The 16,989-nt window shown below is 47.7% G+C and overlaps 5 protein-coding genes across 5 annotated transcripts; 3 read left to right on the top strand and 2 right to left on the bottom strand.

Annotated features, from left to right (window-relative positions):
* Nucleotides 1-1,350: 1,350 nt before the first annotated feature.
* Nucleotides 1,351-3,749, top strand: LOC108121358 (putative inorganic phosphate cotransporter). The gene is made up of 4 exons (XM_017235396.3): nucleotides 1,351-1,548; nucleotides 1,614-2,130; nucleotides 2,194-3,267; nucleotides 3,345-3,749. Exons 2-4 carry the CDS (start codon nucleotides 1,849-1,851, stop codon nucleotides 3,597-3,599), a joined length of 1,611 nt encoding a protein of 536 aa, XP_017090885.2. The 5' UTR covers nucleotides 1,351-1,548; nucleotides 1,614-1,848; the 3' UTR covers nucleotides 3,600-3,749.
* A 1,430-nt stretch (nucleotides 3,750-5,179) lies between these two features.
* On the top strand, nucleotides 5,180-6,803 carry LOC108121411 (putative inorganic phosphate cotransporter). The gene is made up of 3 exons (XM_070278338.1): nucleotides 5,180-5,213; nucleotides 5,268-5,813; nucleotides 5,878-6,803. The coding sequence occupies exons 1-3, from the start codon at nucleotides 5,180-5,182 to the stop codon at nucleotides 6,738-6,740; spliced, it is 1,443 nt and encodes a 480-aa protein (XP_070134439.1). The 3' UTR covers nucleotides 6,741-6,803.
* Nucleotides 6,726-12,886, bottom strand: LOC108121410 (spatacsin). Its single transcript, XM_017235482.3, has 6 exons — nucleotides 11,479-12,886; nucleotides 9,955-11,424; nucleotides 8,424-9,896; nucleotides 7,315-8,369; nucleotides 7,090-7,251; nucleotides 6,726-7,035 (listed from the first exon to the last, which is right to left on the bottom strand). The coding sequence occupies exons 1-6, from the start codon at nucleotides 12,535-12,537 to the stop codon at nucleotides 6,816-6,818; spliced, it is 5,439 nt and encodes a 1,812-aa protein (XP_017090971.2). The 5' UTR covers nucleotides 12,538-12,886; the 3' UTR covers nucleotides 6,726-6,815.
* Nucleotides 12,865-14,077, top strand: RpL23 (ribosomal protein L23). Its single transcript, XM_017235485.3, has 4 exons — nucleotides 12,865-13,021; nucleotides 13,155-13,238; nucleotides 13,303-13,430; nucleotides 13,822-14,077. The coding sequence occupies exons 1-4, from the start codon at nucleotides 13,009-13,011 to the stop codon at nucleotides 14,017-14,019; spliced, it is 423 nt and encodes a 140-aa protein (XP_017090974.1). The 5' UTR covers nucleotides 12,865-13,008; the 3' UTR covers nucleotides 14,020-14,077.
* Nucleotides 14,061-16,989, bottom strand: inaD (inactivation no afterpotential D). The gene is made up of 9 exons (XM_017235484.3): nucleotides 16,853-16,989; nucleotides 15,990-16,567; nucleotides 15,838-15,928; nucleotides 15,422-15,777; nucleotides 15,133-15,357; nucleotides 14,960-15,071; nucleotides 14,760-14,899; nucleotides 14,402-14,698; nucleotides 14,061-14,331 (listed from the first exon to the last, which is right to left on the bottom strand). The coding sequence occupies exons 1-9, from the start codon at nucleotides 16,887-16,889 to the stop codon at nucleotides 14,140-14,142; spliced, it is 2,028 nt and encodes a 675-aa protein (XP_017090973.2). The 5' UTR covers nucleotides 16,890-16,989; the 3' UTR covers nucleotides 14,061-14,139.

Here is a 16,989-nt window from a genome sequence, read left to right on the forward strand (position 1 = left end):
GACCCCTTGAGAAATCCAGGATTTTCGTATAAGGCCCCTCTGATGACCATATCTTGGACAATTTTCATCCGATTCTTAAACGGAATACCTTAAAACAATTGTGGATCGATTCTCCACAAATCTGCATCAAAACCTTGAAACAAAATTTTTGATCGAAATTTTTCACATTTTTCCTGATGGACCCCTTGGGAAATCCAGGATTTCCGCGTATGGCTCCTCTGATGACCATATCTTGGACAATTTTCATCCGATTCTAAAGAGGTATACCTTGAAACAATTGTGGATCGATTCTCCACAAATCTGCATCAAAACCTTGAAACAAAATTTTTGATCGATATGTTTCCCATTTTTCCTGATGGACCCCTTGGGAAATCCAGGATTTCCGTATGTAGACTCCGTATATGGACATCCACTTCTTTGACATATTTTATCTTATATTTGAAAATAATACCTTAAACTATTTGTAAATCAAGTTCCTACCAAGATATATCCAAGCCCTTCAAAAAGTGCTCTTCATACTTATTTTTCAATTTTCTTGAAACTTCATCGAAGCAGTTGAAAGTCTATTAGTCATTTGCTAAATGTGACGTCTGAAGTCAACTTCTAAGAGGTTATTTTTAATTTATCTAGGTGTGTTCGCGTTGATGAATCTTAAAAAACTCTTATCTGGCTATCAACAGAAGAACTCGAAACTTCCGTCTTAGCAAGTCTGCACAAATTGCTTGGTAATTTTTTACGAAGAAGTACACAACGTTTTTTCTCATACTATCTCATACATACTTCGGGTTTTTCAGAGAGTACCATCTAAGTTTTTTTTTAATTTAGTTAATATTAATGGTGTTAATATAAAGCAGGGTATAAGAGGGGTCTGGTTTTCTAGACTGCTAGGGAACTTCCAGGTGTTGTGCAGATTTCTATGAGAATCGGTGAAAACCACAATTTGATAAGAAAAGCTTTCCAGGTAATCTATAAAGAAGCTTTGGCTCAAACGTGATTGAGTTCGTGAAAACATAACTCGATTTAAGATTATGGTTTTTTTTTTTAATTACCAAAAGGTGTATAAATTGATAGAATCAATATAAATACCTGGGCCGGGGGAACGTGGCCTGGCACATTATCGATTAGTTTATTATTTATTTAACAGGTAGCATCGCTTATCAGGTACCGCTTCCATTGTTTCGACGCGATTAAAGCCATAAAGAATAATATGCGAAAAAATAAATAAAATCATTCATTTACGATCGCAGACATTAGTTTAAATGGAAAGAGGAGTCTCTTTTCCCGATGTGAGCTTTCGGCAGGTGGAATTGTAATTCCCAACCTAATTTGACTTCGGATCGGTTGGAAAATAGAAACAAACTCATACCTGTGCTATTGACAATTGTGCCATAAATCTTTTGAGTAAATAAACATGTCTCTGGGGTGGGTGGGTGTGTGTCTGCTTTTCTTTTGTTCTATATTTTGTTTGTCTTTTCAAACTCCAACCGCGACTCCAACTAGAACTTCAACTTTGTGTAAACCCATCAATATTTGCTGATACTACGCTCGGTATGTATGTTTGTATGTACATTCGCATATATGTTTTCTCAACCCGCTGGCGAATTCTACAATAGATCGGATACGTCAGAGGCCTTCTGGAGCGAGGAGTTGCGTCAATAATCCGCCTCAATTTGCGATATTATTTGTAGCATCCATACCCCTGGGGACTCACCAGCCGACAAACAAGCCATACCATATATATTTTTTTGTCAATATATATAAAAAAGAATATCTGGTGAATGATTTCGCTCGGGGTGCTAGCTCAGGCTTTCGAAGCTTTCCGAGTGTCGTATAAATGTTGGTAATACAATGGCCATGGGTCTTAGAACCATTCTGCCAACCCAGCAGTGCAGAGCCAACACTAGGCTAAAAAGCCAGAACCATAAAGTGACTGAAAGTGCTAAAGTTTCCTGGTCTTTCGCCGCGATCACCATGACTCAAAAGATTCCGAAGGGACCCCGCCTGGGTGTCCGTCACCTGCAGTCCTTCCTGCTCTTCCTTGGACTCACGGTGATGCACATTGCCCGCCTGAACGTGAGCGTGGCCATCGTGGCCATGACCAATGCCGCCAGTACGAATCCCAATTTTCCGGTAAGTTCATTCAGTCCGTAGCCCAGAGATTTGCCTGCTGACGTGGCTGCTTTACCTCGGCAGGAATACAACTGGAATGAAAAACACAAGTCCTACATACTGTCAAGCTTCTACTGGGGCTATATCCTGACCCTGTGCCCCGGCAGCTTCTTGTGTCGACGGTACGGCGCCAAAGTGGTTCTCTTTGTGGCCAGTTTCGGAACGGCTGTCTTCAGCCTGATGACCCCCTGGTGCATATCCTGGGGCGGTTGGCAGGTCTTCTGCGCCATCCGCATTCTGCAAGGCTTGTTCCAGGGCGTCATCTTTCCCTGCGTCACCGAGCACCTCGCCATGTGGTCGCCGCCGGAGGAGAGAAATCGTCTGGGCGCCTTCAGTTACACGGGAACGGACTGCGGCACGGTGCTGGCTATGTTCATCAGTGGCATGATTGCCAAGGGCGCCATGGGCTGGCCTGGCATATCCTATGTCTCGGGCTCCCTGTGCGCTGCCTGGTGTTTCCTTTGGCTGATCTTTGCGTCCAACAATGCCACCGAATCGCGGTTTATCGGCGAGTCGGAGTGCAAGTACATTGAGTCTTCCCTGCAGCACAACGAGGACTTCCACGATCGCACCATACCCATACCTTGGAAGGCCATCTGGACCTCCGTGCCGTTCTTGGCCCTCCTGGTGACGCGCTGTTCGGAAACATACGGCCTGAGCACGCTCCAGGCAGAAATACCCTCCTACATGAACGGAGTCCTCAATATGGACATCCAGAGCAACGCCGTCTTCTCCTCCCTGCCTTTCCTGGCCATGTGGCTGCTGAGTTACGTCTACCTGATCGCCGCCGATCTCCTGCTAAAGAAGAAAATCCTCTCCCTGACCTCGGTGAGGAAGCTGTTCAACACAATGTCCTTCTGGATACCTGCCGCCGCTCTGATCGGCATCGGCTTCCTCAACGAGGACCACAAAAAGCTGGCCATCATTCTGATGACCGTGTCGGTGGGCGTAAATAGCGGCGCTACCATCGGATCTTCCCTGAACACCATCGACCTGTCGCCCAATCATGCTGGCATTCTGATTGGCTTGAGCAACACGGTGGCGAATGTGATTCCCATCCTCACCCCACTGATTGCCGGCGAAATCGTGACCGATAAGGTGAGTCATCCCAAGACAGAAAAACCCGAAATTTCAGAACCTCAAGTAAACAACCCTTTCCCCATTTCTCGCCACAGCACAATCGCGGCCAATGGCAGATCGTCTTCGGATTGGCGGCCATTATATTCTTTCTTGGAAACGTGGTCTTCGTCATTTGGGGCACTGCCAAGGCGCAACCCTGGGATGCCGACGACTATCTGCAGCCCAAGGATGCAGAGTCCGCCAAAGAAAAGTCCCCCACGCCACACGCCGAGGTCGCCCCACCCATCGATCCCATTTTGGAGCAGCAAATCACCTGGCCAGAGAGGTACACGGCAAAGGCTGTCGAGTGATTTCTTGATTTGTGGCGGAAGTGGCCGTCGCCACTTAAACAATTGATTTTGTTAATCAGTATTAACCATAAGTAGGCTGTAATTTATATTTATTCTATTTATAAGGGGTGACCGTAGCGTGCGGGGCATAAGTAAATTATTTTCAATTGACTCGCTTTTGTTCCCAATTGTTACCAATCGGCCGAGCTGGTGTTGTGATTCCAGTACTCCAATCGAGGAGGACAATCTAATCTGTTAATTTATCTCATAAATGTATATAAGTATATAAGTGCGCGAATATTTATTTTGAATTGGGGACTCTTGGCCAACAATTGTCAATGGCTGGTTGAGTGTTTTGCACTGCTTCTAGCCCAGCATTTTGTGGATGGGTTCAAAAACATTTGCCACAGCTGCATTGAACAGCTAAAAGAAAAGCAAAGAAACTGTGATACTTGGAAATAAACTGTTGACTTACCTCTCTGCTCTTTGTACTTTTCTCTATTTAAAACTCGTGCCCGATCAGGGGATTTCAGATGGCCGATTCCTGTGGAGTATTTTCATATATTTGGATCGTTATCTCTCGACAGCCCAGCCGACTCCTTGATTGGCGGGAAGTCGCTACGATTTATTTATTTATTCGCAGAATGTGATTTCATATGATTGATATTGATGGCTACTTTAGAATTTTATGATTTCAGTGGCAAAGGAATTTGATTTTTTATTGGTTTATTTAGCAACATTCTAATCTACAATACATGTTCTTTTGATACGGTAAGTGCTATACCCCTATGGTTCTTTGAATAATATTAACCAAGTCTGTGTACAAACTTGCTATTATTTATAATTTAAGCCATTTAACTTACATATGAATAGCGACTCGACAGGGAAAGTAAACTATATGCCATACCCTCGTTTGTACTTTCAAACATTTAAATTTTTCAAAACACCTGCGAAAGCAAGCTTTATAGCCCATCTCAGACCAGCCTCCTTTTAAATTGAGTAAGGTCTCTTTGCTTTATCTTATCGTCGGCTAATACAGTAGTAATTATCGCTTAACGATCGTTTTTGTCATTTGATAAAAAGCGAGTCATTCTCAATTAATGGCCGGAACCAAAGGCACACGTTATTAGCTCCCCCGATTGATATAAAGCGCCGGGCAGGCTGCCGGGTGTTATATTTGCTTTCTGATAAGACCCACAGAGCGATTCCCCCCGTCATTGTTATTGTTTGCTTTTTTTTATTCCCCCAGACATGATACTACTATTGGCTCAAGCCATATTCAGATAAAAATAGCACCTTAATTGTTTCTCAAACGGTCAATGAAATTAAACACTTCAGATCTACTGACATTTATGTGGCCATATATTAAGGGCCATATATATATATAACTTACTGCAAATAAATATAGGCCTAGAACCATTAAGAATCGTTGTCACGCGTTCGTTGCAAATCAAGTTTTGGGTGCAGCAAGTTGGGAATTTGGCGGGCAAACTAGTTTCGCTGCAGATACGCATTCACCTGTGTCTTTTTCGCTGGCAGGTGGAAAAATTGGCCAGTTCGATGATACTGGCTGATCCAAGTGGTCGTTGCACCGCGTTGCAATGGCAATCACATCATTCACCTTGGTAACAAAGGGTAAGCATCTCGGGCCAGCAAGTTCGTTATTGAAGTCTTTTGTTTTTTCGGCAGCTCCTCGGTGGGGTATTCGACACCTGCAGGTGCTGTTCCTCTTCACCTGCGGCACTCTGATGGTGGCCCAGCGGATGAACATGAGTGTGGCCATTGTGGCACTGACGAATGCCAACAGCAGCAATCCCAACTATCCGGAATATCATCTGACGGAGAAGGAGAAGTCCTACACCCTGAGCAGCCCCTTTTGGGGGTCCTGTTTGACGCAACTGATGAGCGGCTATCTTTCCAGTCGCTTTGGAGCCAAGTTGCTGCTACTAGTCATCATGGTGGTAACATCTCTGATAAGCGTTGCCACGCCCATTGTGCTGGCCTGGGGAGGCTGGCAGCTGTTGTTCGGAGTGCGTTTTGTCCAAGGCCTAGTCATGGGCGGCATGTGGCCCTGTCTCTACACCCATCTGGCCAAGTGGTGCCCGAAGCGAGAAGCAAACCGCCTGGGTGGCGTAATGGCAACGGGCTTGGATGTTGGCACCATACTGGGTTTCGCCATGAGCGGAATTCTGGCAGCATCGCCTCTGGGCTGGCCAAGCTCCTTTTATATACCAGGTGGCCAATAACCAGAATCCATTTTGTTGACATCGATTTAAGTTTGAGTCTACCATCCTTCCAGGTTACTTGGGCATTGTGTGGAGCCTCTTATGGATGCGCTATGGAGCCAACAGCCCCTCGGAATCGAAAATAATATCTCTTGCGGAACGAAAACACATTGAATTGGCCTTGGAGAAAGCTCAGGGCACGAAAGGTGGTGAGAGTCCACCAGTGCCATGGCTTCAAATCCTCACTTCACGTCCTTTCATCGTCCTGGCACTCTGCAAAATGAGTCAGGCCTGCAGCTTCTACACTCTAATGCAGCAGATTCCCCGCTATATCCACGGAATATTTCGCTACAATATCGCCGTGAATGCCCTGTTCTCCGCCCTGCCCTTTGTGGTGATGCTAATGTCCTCCTATGGATTCATCTTTTTGGCAGAGTATCTCACTCGGAACCAGCAGATATCCTTGCCCGTCCTCCGGAAGACCATCAATTCTTTTGCCTCCTGGGTTCCGGCCGTGGCCCTGGTGGCTCTCTCCTATGTCAGCGAGAACAATGTTGTGGGCAGCATGGGTTGCATGGTGGCAGCTGTGGCTGCCATTTCGGGCCAGGCCATTGGCAGTTCCCTGAACCATGTGGACTTATCGCCCAACTTTGCAGGACTGTTGTTCGGGATCAGCAACACACTGATGTCAGCGGCTGGAGTTGTGTCACCTATAGTCATAGGCCTGACGGTGACCCATGAGTCGGACCGGTCACAATGGCGTGTTGTGTTCCTCGGCATCTCCGTAATCCTCTTTGTGGGCAACTTGTTGTACGTCCTCTTCGGCCAGATGACTGTGCAGCCTTGGAATGGCTCCAAACCACCAGCAGAAACTACAGCTCAATCTGAAACCCCGCCCGAGGAAGAGGTTTCGGTGGAAAAGTTTAACTATTTCTAAATTTATATATTTTGTAACGTATTCAGTGCTTAGGTTGTTGTGTAAATATAATTTTAAATCACATTCGTCTCTGTGTCAGGCGTCCGCTGAAGTGTGGAATTCGTTGCGACCAAAGTTGGTATCTCGCAGATAATGGACCGCCGAATCGTTGATCAGAGACATTACGATGGGCTTGAAGCCCAAAAGGGAAGCCAGCTTGTACTTGAGTACCACCGATTTGATCAGTTCCACCAGCTGCGCCAGTGATTCCTCCTGTTTGGCATTTGTGGGATGACTTTGAGAGTGCAGCAAGTAACTGTGAAGCAGCAAAATTAATAAATGGTAAGTGGAAAGTAGTGATCAGTCTTACCCTTTAACAACCTGCTCTATAACATCATCGTTTATACGCTGGTGGCAACGATACTCCATCAGATAGTTGGGGACTTGCAACAAAACAAACTGGGATAAGAGGGCCTCGCTCCAGTTGATATCGAAGCCATAGGCGCGGCCCAGAATCAGAGTCTGTGGGACACTAAAAATATAAATTAAATATAATTAAATAATACATTTTAAACCAAGCTTGGATCAACAATACCTAAGCTGCGTGTTTACCAACTCTCGGAATTGCTCCCTGGTTCGTACGCCTAGGACATTGACGCAGATCTGCTGGACATTGTTGTTGTGACGCTTCTCCATGGCTTTGTTGCACAGGTCTAGTTGCATGGCCATCAGCTCCGCCCGGGAAACACTCTGTTGGGCCAGCCGAAGCTTATTGTCCAGCAAATAGTTCTCCGTTGCATGGGTATAGTTTTCCAAAGCCTCTTGCAAAAGCTTTTGAACTTCCGGAGAGCATTTTAGCCCACTTCCTGACACGGCCAGCCTTTGAATTTTGTTCACAATATTTTCTGCCTCCTCAGTCCATATATCCGCCTGCTCTTTGTACATAAGAAAGTGCAGGGCCGCCAGACGAAGCAGCTCCTTACCATCCTTTGGCTGGTATTCCCTCAAGTAACTGAGGATGGCCTGACGCAATCCACCCTTTTGATCCTCGTCGAACTGGCCCAGCAAGGACTCGAACTGCTCGTTCTCGATCAGCGAATCGAAGCAGTAAAACATCTCCCGGTAGCGGGCTATGCCAATCAGCATCCGGACAATCAGCGACCAGGACTTGGCCTTGGTTAGTTTTCCATTTAAGGCCTTAGCTTTCTGCAATACGCTGACAATGCCCTCCATGGAGCACTCGTGGACGAAGCACAGATGCGCCTTGATCAACAGTTCCACATAGATTTGATTTTGCTTTTTGTGGGAGAGGACTTGAGGGTTTCCTGAGCCTGTTCCGAGGGTCGGCGTAGGTAATCCATAGAGGGTTATGATTCCCGAAAGACGCTCAAAAGCCTCGGTTTCCTCGTAGGGTTGACCTTGTTGGTAGCGACGATAGGCCTGAAGGGCATCGCAATACTCCAGCAAACAGTTTCCCAGCATTGTGGTATTGGGAGCCAGTTCAAGGATCAAGTGGAAGTCACGATCAATGTTGTGACCCCATAGATCGGCGTTCCTGAGAGCATTCCTTGGCTGTTGGCTAGCGTGGAAGATGTAGAAACGGGGCCGCACAATGCAGGTGGTCAGTTCCAGGGCCAGACTTTCAGCAATCTAAAAGGAGATAATAAATATGATGCACTCCTACACTTTTCATTAATAGCTAACCTCTTTGGGGGTCATCCTTGTAGAAATTTGTATGTCACTGACCACCAGAAGTCTCTGGAGGCAGTCTTCGCCAGCAGCACTCTTTAGCAGAATGCCGGCATCTTTGGTCCGGAGCACGTCCAAATACTCCTTATCCAGATTCATGGCTGCCCGGTAGGCCAGTACTATGCGTCTGCCCAGCTCCACACCGCACTTCAGCTTCGAACCAATGCCCAGCAGGGTATCTAGAGTTTGCTGCTTCTCCTTGGAGGGAATCTCCTCGAACTCCAGAACCACACTATCCGAGCAGTTATCGGAAAGATCGCTGCCGCAGCGGGTCATCACGTTTTGGTTGAGCGTTATCCGATTAAACTTGGGGAAGGCACTCTTCTCAATCTCGCCCAGCAACTGGCGCTCCTTGCTGGAAAGATTACTGATGCTGGTCATACCCTCGGCTAGAGCCATGGCGAACACAATGAACCGCAGGTCGTTAGGACGGAACTCGAAGAGCTCTTGCAGACGCAATGCCTCCACAATATCCCCCTCGTCCAAGAGAGTGCTTAGCAAAGCTTCCAGTCTGGTTTCCATTTGAGAAGTCAAAGGAGTCTTGCTGGCAATGGTGAGGTCATCTATTCCAGCCAGTTCCTTCAGCTCCGAGAAGGACTTGTAGAGGACACAGCGCTCCTGCAGCATTATTTGCTCGTAGTACTCCGAATGATAGATTGCTAGCTTGGAAATCTCATCGTCAGGGAGTTGCAAGTAACACAAAACCATGTCGTACTCGATTTGATCGCGGTCGAAGGACTCGTTGGGAAACAAATGATGCTTCTTGATCACGCTAAGGGCATTCTGGAGGTGCTCGTACCGCCGAACCCCAACTTGACCTGTCGAAGAGGCAGCCTGAAGGAGAAAGTTCACTAGGATGGCGGGCGGCAGAGCATGCTGTTGAATCTCCGCCTCGTATTCCGCATGTGGTCGCAGAACTCCATTCTCCAGTTCAGCCAGCCACTTTCCATAGACAATGTCGCTCAAGGGTAGCTGCAGCAAGGTAGCCAGCTGAAGGGCTTCCTCATAGGCTCGAGCTTCCGTCAGAGCGTCCACCAATCTTCTGTACTCCGAGCTGTCTCTCTTCACCAACTGCTCTAGATCAATGGACAGTTCTCGTAGCCAAGTAGCTGCCACACCGAATACCTTGTGGAGCAAACAGAAATCCAACAGATCACAAATGTCGCCCACATCCGAGCGACAGATGCAATCGAGGAAGCGTTGCTGCTGCAGGATGCAGTCGAAGTTGCTCTGGAGTTGGATGAGCAGCAATGCAATGGAGCGTTGAATGACTTGCTTGCGGGGTAGGGGTCCGCACAGTGGCAGCGTAACTTCATCTTGGCTCCAGCTGCAAAAGAACTGACGAAGCTCCACAATGGTGCCATCGCTGAAGTCCTCCTGATGGCCAGTCATCTGCAGGAAGCGACACAGATGTGTGAACTTGGAGTCCTGGAAATAAAGGATTCGCACATTAAGGGGAATGTTTAGGAAGTCAACTTTTACTTACAGCTTGGAAGATTTCAAAGCTGTGCAGCAAGGGATTCAATTGCCCTCCAGCAACCGCTGATCTTATCAGGGACCACACCCACTCCGAGCGATTCTCATCCCGCACTTTGGCGGCCTCCTGAAGAAGACGCGTCCACTGACCGCTGGCCACCGCCAGCCAAACGAGCCAGCACCAATCCCGGTTCTGCGTGCTCAAGGTAGCCGCCAACACAGCCAACACGGGCTGCTCATGCCGGATGCAGTGTCTCAAAAGATTAATGGCACTACAATGCGGTGCGTTTCCGAGCATCATCTCCACAAATTTGGCTGTGGTGGGGATGAGTTCATCCGGAAGACTGTTGGTGCTGCATAAGATGATCGCAAACACGTCCTGGCGAGCGGTGTGCGTCAGCAAGGTGCACAAGGATTGGTCGATGTTCCCGTGCAACTGCTGAACGCTGGACTCCTGATTCGAGCTGTGAGAGGAGTTCGTCATGGTTTCCTGTGAGGAATTCGTTTGAGTTTCTCCGCTGCGTCGTGGCGGTCTTTGGAAAGCCCTCTTGTGCTGTCGGTCTCCGGACTCGAAACTCAAAGCGCGCAGCAAATGAACGCCAAGCGGCGAAGTTTTAAAATCCGGCAATAGCTTCCTTAATTCGCTCAATGGGATTTCAAAGTACTGGAAGATGAGCAACAGATGCCACCAGTCGTTGTTGGCGGCATAATACTTTAGCAAGGCCATGGGGAATTTTCCAGGTACATCTCGTATGGCCAAACGCATCAGAGATTGGTATAGTTCCAGGGGAAACTTCCTGCCATCGTTTTCTAGCTGTTGCACCAGATCCCGATCCCATTCCGCCAGCAGTTGTGAGTAACTGCCTCCGTCCTGGCTCTTTGGCAGCTTTCTCTGTAGCAACAGGAAGCTCCTTAAAGGTTGGGTATCGAAGCCCAGCATTTCACAGCATGCCACACAGTGCGTCACCAGTTCCACGTCCCCAGAGTGGTGTAACGCCAGCTGGGTGACTGTTTCGCAGGCATGGAAGAGCTGCGTCTTCGTAATCTGGCCATACAATTGTAACTGCTCGGTTATCAGGTAATAAACAGCATAAGCGCTCCTTTGCTGCTTTAGATAATGGGTGTAATTGAGCTGCGATTTCCTGGCATAACGCTGGCAGAGCCGTGGATTCGAAAATGTGACCAGTTCGCCGTGGCCAGCAGCAGCCAGGAGCGGCAGATTAACCTTCTTAAACTTCAGGAAGAGATCGTGGGCCGTGGGAAGTCCAGAGTTGGTGCTAGTCGGTCCGTGATCGAAACGGGACGTTAGAGATTTGAGATAGGGCACTCGGCCCAAACTGGTGGACGTTAGAAAACCCTCCAGGGAAGGCACACTTGGCTCCTGGCCTAGAAAATCATAAAAGATGAGCAGCGGATGGCCTTCGAAGGAGTCGGCTGCATCGTGAGTTTTCTCCAAATAAGATTGCACGCTCTTGGAAATCTGTGGAAACAAAGAAAAAGTTATTCGCGACTGAGGGGCGTTTTGGTGACTCACCAGCTCGAATCCCTCGTTGTCGTTTAAAGAATTGGACTTTAGATCCACAATGAGGTTGAGTAACGCTTCCTGATGCACTTCGCTGCCCGCCAGCGGCTCCAGCGCAGCCACAGGGACACAGTCCATCAAGAGCAATGAGTGGAGACCCCGATCTAGCAAATATTTGGCCAGAGGCTGGCGGCTAAGCAGCTCCGAATGTTGGCTCAAACACTGCATGGTGCACAAACGGCGAAGCTGGGTGGGTATATCCCCGGTCTCATCGGGGAAGAAGTATCCAGCTCGGGCAAAGTAATTTCGGAGAACTTCACTGGGTTGCTGCAGGCGCCTCAGGGCGTACTCGTACATGGAGGCGTCTATTTGCCAGGCGGAAAAAGCTTGTTCCAACGCAGAAAGCTCTTCTTCTGTATCCAGCCCCTCCTGGCATCGACCCCAGCGCTGGAGCTTACCCGTTTGGTTCTTATCTACGAGATACTGCCAGACTATTTCCTTGGAAAGGGAGCCTAAAAGAGATTCATTGCCATTGGCAAAGTACAGCTCCACCAGAAGCACCTGCAGCGCCTGCTCTGGCAGCGTCATGAGAGCTTCGATGTGAAGTCGGGGTAGCTGAACCTGGTGCTTGGCCACTAGGGTATCGCATTCCCGTAGCTGTTTGACCAAGGACCAGTGATAGGCCAGGACAGGCTCCTCCTGTTCGTACATCAGAGGCTCCCTGTTTCTGAGATGGTCCAGGACGAACTCCGACAGGTCCTCATCCTGGCACTCGCAGGCAAACTGAAAGAAGAAGCACTTCACGTCTCTGTCTACGTTACGGAGCACATCCTCAGCTTTGCAGACGAGTCTCTCGGAGAGCAGGCGCTGAACATAGGCCTGCACCACATCGTAGAAGTGGTGACGGTACTCGGACTGGGTGATATTCTTTCTTTTCGCCCAGTACTCCATGCAGAGATCGATGTGCTCACCCTTGGTGGCCACCTCCTTGATGATGGCCACCTCGCTGATGCCCGTCCAGCTTCGGAAGATCTTGTCGCGGACCTGAGCCAGCGCCTGGGCGGAATGCATCTTGAGTGGGTGGAGACTATGGAATGTTGTGCGGGTCTTTTTACATCTCTTTGTTTTTCTTTCAACGGGAACAATCAACAGTTTGATAACGGATCAGTGGGACCAGTCCAACAAGATGCACTAAATTTTTATTTTTCATAAAATTTAAATTTGAATAAAATTGTTTCCATACATATATATGTCTTAAGATATATTTTGGAACAAAGATGAAACATTTAAAAGTCTACAACACAGACATCATTTTTAACTAAAATTTTTTTTTAAATTAATTTTTAAATTTTTTATCAATTTTGTTAAATTCTGGCAACATCCTAACAATCATATGTTATCGAACCAGTTCATCAGTGGTTCATTAGTTCTTTTCATCTAGCATCTGGCAACGCCACTGGTTCCACGCTAAGTTGGCTGCGGTTCGGTGAGCGAACCAGCTCTTTCTTTTTACTTCCTTTCGGTTCCGAATAAAGCAGCAAAATGTCGAAGAGAGGTAAAAATCTCGAAAAATAATCCAATTAAATCGCTTAAAACTTGTGCAATCGTGAAAAAACAATTATGCGACAGCATCAAGTGTGCAATCACAAAGTGGATTTACTAATACTTTGTGTTATTTTATCGTTTAGGACGTGGAGGTACCGCGGGAGGAAAATTCCGCATCTCTTTGGGTCTGCCCGTTGGCGCTGTGATGAACTGCGCTGACAACACCGGTAAGTGGATGACGCTGTGCAGGATTACATGGAGCTCGTCATTATAAGCATATTCTGGTTTTAGGTGCCAAGAACCTGTATGTTATTGCCGTGCACGGAATTCGTGGTCGCCTGAACCGTCTGCCCGCCGCTGGCGTCGGTGACATGTTTGTGGCTACCGTGAAGAAGGGTAAACCAGAGCTCAGGAAGAAGGTGAGTACCCCAACTGAGGACGGATGTCATTATAGTGTGTGAATAGGTGCTCCAAGTTTTGTGACAGCTTGGGATAGACCGGCTTAGAGGCACGTTTTTCTTAGTGTTTTTGTTTTTGTCAGTTTTCCTAACAATATTTTCTTCAAGTTTGATTAAATTTAGTAGTATTCTTAACTGTTTCTGTTTTTAACTTGCTATTGATGCTTTTATTTTTGGCGGTCAAGATAACATATCGCAGTCACGTTTTTCGTTTTACAAAAACAAAGTTAACGCAACCCACTATTGTGGTTGAAAGTTGTATGAACCTCGTGTTTGAAGTTGTAGACCTAATAGGCGACACACTAAGATCCCCAAATCTGAACCTTTTATTAATTTTTTTTTCTTTTTATAGGTCATGCCTGCCGTGGTGATTCGGCAGCGTAAACCGTTCAGGAGGAGGGATGGCGTTTTTATATACTTCGAGGACAATGCCGGGGTAATAGTGAACAACAAAGGCGAAATGAAGGGCTCGGCCATTACCGGGCCCGTGGCCAAGGAATGCGCTGATCTGTGGCCCCGTATCGCATCCAATGCAAGCTCTATAGCCTAAGGAGTTTCCTTTTGAAATAAACCCATAACGCGGAAACAAGATTGTTTTAAAATTCGAATTGTCGGATCTTTTATTGAATGCATGCTGCGCCGCCGAATCTTTGGTTTTGGTGAATCTTCTCTAGGCCTTGGGTGCCTCGGTGCGCAGTGTGGGCTTGGGTCGAGTCACCTCCATCGATATCTTGCCATTGGCGCCTTTGAACAGGGCATAGCACACCTGGAAGGTGAGGCCCTCCAGGGTATCGCCATTGAACTTGGTAATAACATCGCCGCGCTGCAGTTTGTTGTCGATCTCCGGGTACTGGCCTTGTATCTGGAAAGGATCGATGGAAACACCACAAGGTAAATCACCCACTGCGCCTTGCCCGGATCAATATACATACAATATCTGCTATGGTGCATCCTTTCTCGTTCGGTGATAGCGAGAGACCCAGTTCCTTGCCGGACTTCTTCATGAAGTCCACGTTGAACTTTTCCAGTTCCGGCGGATCGGCACGATAGACCGTGAAGTTGACTGTCTTCTCGTAGGTGGCATGGAAGAACTGGTGCACCTTCAACGTGGTCATGCCGTCCACGTGGAGGGCTGCACCGTTCACATCGCAGATGTGGTCATAGATCTTGAGGCGGTTGTCGGCTGCCACTGCTCCCTCCGGATAGATGTGTGTGATAACACAGCCAGTCTAAGAGATAGGGAATGGTAGGGATAACTCTTAAAGATATTTGATTAAACGGGTAACCCACCTTCACGTGGTTGTTCTTGCCGCCACAGACGATGACTCCCAGCGGCTTCTTTTCCACCTTCATCTCGATGAGGATCTTTTTGTTCGGCTTGATCTCGGCTGTGGCGGGTTCCTGCGGCTTCTCAGCCTCCTTCTTGGCTTCTACGGTTCCCAAAAAAAGTTGGCTTACTTGTCATAGCACGGGTAACCTCTTAGACTTACCCTCTTTCTTTTTCTCCTCCGCCTCCTTGTCGGCGCGAATGGCTTCCTCGCTCTTGAGGGTCAAAAGGATCATGGTAACAACACCCTCGGCCCGTTTTAGTAATCCTGTGGCCTGGAAAGGAAAGTAAAGGTTTACCTATGGAGGGGACATCTTAAGAATCTATTCAACCCACATCATCGTAGTTGGATTCCAGGGTCACATCCTGATTTACGGCCAGTAACATGTCACCGACTTTCACGCCCGCCACCTCTGCGTTGGATCCTTCGCGCAGATCCGAGATAAAGATGCCATTGCCCACCTCGGCGTGCTTGCCATAGATGACCATGATGCCCAGGAAGCCCTCCTTGCGCACCTGCACCGTACGCGCCTTTGGGAACTGGTCGAACAAGAACTTGGTCTACAAAAGGGATGAATCAACAATTATGTTTATAGCTCTTGGTGAATCTTTGGCATGGACTCGCCTCATCCGAGGAGGTGGGGAACTTCTTGATGGGCTTCACGCACATGCCCTCATCATTGGGCTTGCGCCGGGAGGTGATCATCACCAGCTTGTCCCCATCAACGTTCTTGAACACAGCGGAGGCATTCAAGTGGCAGCGATTCTTCAGCACATTGCCATTGACCTCGACGATCTCGTCACCCGGCTTGATCTCCAGGTTGGCCAGGACTCCATTTGGATCGATGCCGGCCACAAAGCAGGCCATCTTCTGTCGATCCTTGTGGCCGGCCAGTGCGAGTCCCAGAGGCTTGCTGGCATCCCTTTGGACCTCCACTCTGCGCAGATCCTTCATCATATTGTATCGCTTGTTGATCTTAGCTGCAGGGAAGAGTCGTATTGAGGAAAGGGTTAATCGGAAACAATAAAGGATGAACTCACCCATCGTGTAGCCAAACTCATCCTCCTGCTCCTTGTCCCGATCCTTTTCCTGCTTGTTCAGCTTGCAATTTCCGGCGGAGGCTCGATCGATCTGGTGGAAGAAATAGTTTGGTCATAAGGATCAAAGGATGACTTCCTAACTTTCAGCCCACCTCATAGCCCGCCTCCGTGCGAATGCGTCCTGTCATGTCCCGCGTATCCTCGTCGTCCTCATCGGCATAGTTGCTATGTTTCTGGCGCATCGAGGCCGTGAATGTGGTATTACGCTTCTGCATCGTGTTCTGCCGGTTCATGCCAGGACCACCCATGCCCTGATTCATGCCCTGGTTCATGCCCATCCCACCTTGGCCTCCCATGCCCTGGTTGTTGTTGTTGTTCGTCTGATCCTGGTTAAACTTATTCTTGGCCTGCATATAGCCATTGGATTTGGGCTGCTGATCGTCATTCTTGTCGAACGTTTGAATCTCCAGGTCGATCTTGAAGTCGGCCTCCTTGATGAGATCGATGACGGCCTGTTCGGTGGAGTTGCGCACATCCTTACCATTTAGCGACAGGATCCGGTCGCCCACCTTCAAGCGGCCGCATAGGTGAGCAGGACTATCGGGCACAATGCCCTTGATGAAGATTCCGGTGGTCTTGGTGTTTGGCGAGTCCTTCACCTCGCCGCGCACTATACATATTCCAAAGGACTTTTTGCCCGTCTTGTCCAGGGTCACCATGTGAATGTGATCTATGTGGGAAAAGGAAACACTTTTTTATAAGGATATTCGGTATTAGTGAGTAGGATTAGAGAGTAGTAGCTCCTGATTTTTTATAAACCGTCGTTTATTAGTCTCACAAAATATTTAAAATATTAAATCGCCACATCTGTTATTACATAGTCACTATAGTTCAGTTTTTGAAAAACTTAGATTCCAATAATCTGACCCTGCAAGGTCAAGTTCTTAGCTTTTTTTTCGGATTTGTTGCAAATTTGATTAGCATTTGGTAATGAAACCATTCAATGGACACTGACCACCAGTGGCCCCCGGATTTCCCAGGAACTGAACCATCCTCGCTGTTTGGGATCGCCTTTCTTATATCCACACAAGAAATCCGATTCAATAGTCGAACATTAAGTGTTTATAAAATAATTTTTTAATTAGTTTATTA

This window comes from Drosophila bipectinata, chromosome 2R, assembly GCF_030179905.1.
Source record: "Drosophila bipectinata strain 14024-0381.07 chromosome 2R, DbipHiC1v2, whole genome shotgun sequence".
NCBI classification, from domain to species: domain Eukaryota; kingdom Metazoa; phylum Arthropoda; class Insecta; order Diptera; family Drosophilidae; genus Drosophila; species Drosophila bipectinata.

Bases quoted from the DNA above. Each gene is read 5' to 3' on its own strand.
- LOC108121358 (XM_017235396.3), top strand. From the start codon at position 1,849: ATGGCCATGGGTCTTAGAACCATTCTGCCAACCCAGCAGTGCAGAGCC. The intron at 2,131-2,193 runs GTAAGTTCATTC...TTACCTCGGCAG, and splicing joins GTACGAATCCCAATTTTCCG to GAATACAACTGGAATGAAAA. The intron at 3,268-3,344 runs GTGAGTCATCCC...TTCTCGCCACAG, and splicing joins GCGAAATCGTGACCGATAAG to CACAATCGCGGCCAATGGCA.
- LOC108121411 (XM_070278338.1), top strand. From the start codon at position 5,180: ATGGCAATCACATCATTCACCTTGGTAACAAAGG. The intron at 5,214-5,267 runs GTAAGCATCTCG...TTTTTTCGGCAG, and splicing joins ATTCACCTTGGTAACAAAGG to CTCCTCGGTGGGGTATTCGA. The intron at 5,814-5,877 runs GTGGCCAATAAC...CCATCCTTCCAG, and splicing joins AAGCTCCTTTTATATACCAG to GTTACTTGGGCATTGTGTGG.
- LOC108121410 (XM_017235482.3), bottom strand. From the start codon at position 12,537: ATGCATTCCGCCCAGGCGCTGGCTCAGGTCCGCGACAAGATCTTCCGA. The intron at 11,425-11,478 runs GTGAGTCACCAA...TTGTTTCCACAG, and splicing joins ACAACGAGGGATTCGAGCTG to ATTTCCAAGAGCGTGCAATC. The intron at 7,036-7,089 runs GTAAGACTGATC...GCTGCTTCACAG, and splicing joins ATAGAGCAGGTTGTTAAAGG to TTACTTGCTGCACTCTCAAA.
- RpL23 (XM_017235485.3), top strand. The intron at 13,239-13,302 runs GTAAGTGGATGA...TTCTGGTTTTAG, and splicing joins GAACTGCGCTGACAACACCG to GTGCCAAGAACCTGTATGTT. The intron at 13,431-13,821 runs GTGAGTACCCCA...TTCTTTTTATAG, and splicing joins AACCAGAGCTCAGGAAGAAG to GTCATGCCTGCCGTGGTGAT.
- inaD (XM_017235484.3), bottom strand. From the start codon at position 16,889: ATGGTTCAGTTCCTGGGAAATCCGGGGGCCACTGGTG. The intron at 15,929-15,989 runs GTGGGCTGAAAG...TTCTTCCACCAG, and splicing joins GCACGGAGGCGGGCTATGAG to ATCGATCGAGCCTCCGCCGG. The intron at 14,332-14,401 runs GTATGTATATTG...GATCCTTTCCAG, and splicing joins GATGCACCATAGCAGATATT to ATACAAGGCCAGTACCCGGA.